This window comes from Cariama cristata, unplaced genomic scaffold (assembly GCF_000690535.1).
Source record: "Cariama cristata isolate BGI_N322 unplaced genomic scaffold, ASM69053v1 scaffold4753, whole genome shotgun sequence".
Lineage (NCBI taxonomy): Eukaryota > Metazoa > Chordata > Aves > Cariamiformes > Cariamidae > Cariama > Cariama cristata.
In genome coordinates, this window is record NW_009609988.1 from 10,671 (window position 1) to 11,196 (window position 526).

General features: G+C 55.9%; 1 protein-coding gene across 1 annotated transcript in view; it reads right to left on the reverse strand.

The window, feature by feature from the left end:
* ATP8B3 (ATPase, aminophospholipid transporter, class I, type 8B, member 3) overlaps window positions 1-526 on the reverse strand; it is a gene marked incomplete at its 5' end in the record, with an annotated part of 16,756 nt that overhangs the window by 3,810 nt on the left and 12,420 nt on the right. Inside the window, one exon of the mRNA XM_009697717.1 lies at window positions 16-83. Within this exon, the coding sequence (XP_009696019.1) occupies window positions 16-83 (68 nt within the window). The remainder of the gene's footprint in view (window positions 1-15; window positions 84-526) is intronic.

Consider the following 526-nt stretch of genomic DNA (forward strand, 5'->3'; position numbering starts at 1 on the left):
CCCGTAGCCCTGCAGCAAGCCAGCCGCCGCCACCGCCACCCCTTCTTCTCCTTCGGCACCTCTCCCGTGTGAAGGATTTTGTCCTTAGGGGAGAGGACATGCGGTTGGGACCTCACCCATAGCCTTCACAGCATGAGAGCCCCCAGCTGCTCAACGATGCTCTTAAATCTTATAGATGCCACAAAAAAAGCGACCCCGGTTTTCTCCAAGTTCATCACGCAGCAGGTGCCATGACCATGAAACCAGTTTGTCCCAGTATGACCAGAAGAGCATGTGATTACCCACCAGCCTGCATCATTCCAGAAGACTGGTTGGGCAGGTGTAGTCAAAGCCTCCCCAACACCAAATTATCGATGCAAGGTTGTCCCCCTTCTCCACTCTTCATTGCCCAGCCCAAAATGGGCTTTTCCCACCCCTTGGGCAGGAGGGGCATCACGTCCTCCGCGTACTGGTGCCACCCAGGGTTTTGATAGCACAAGGGCAGAAACAGGAATCTGCCAGCGCAGGCAGGGAGCAGAGAAGAGCG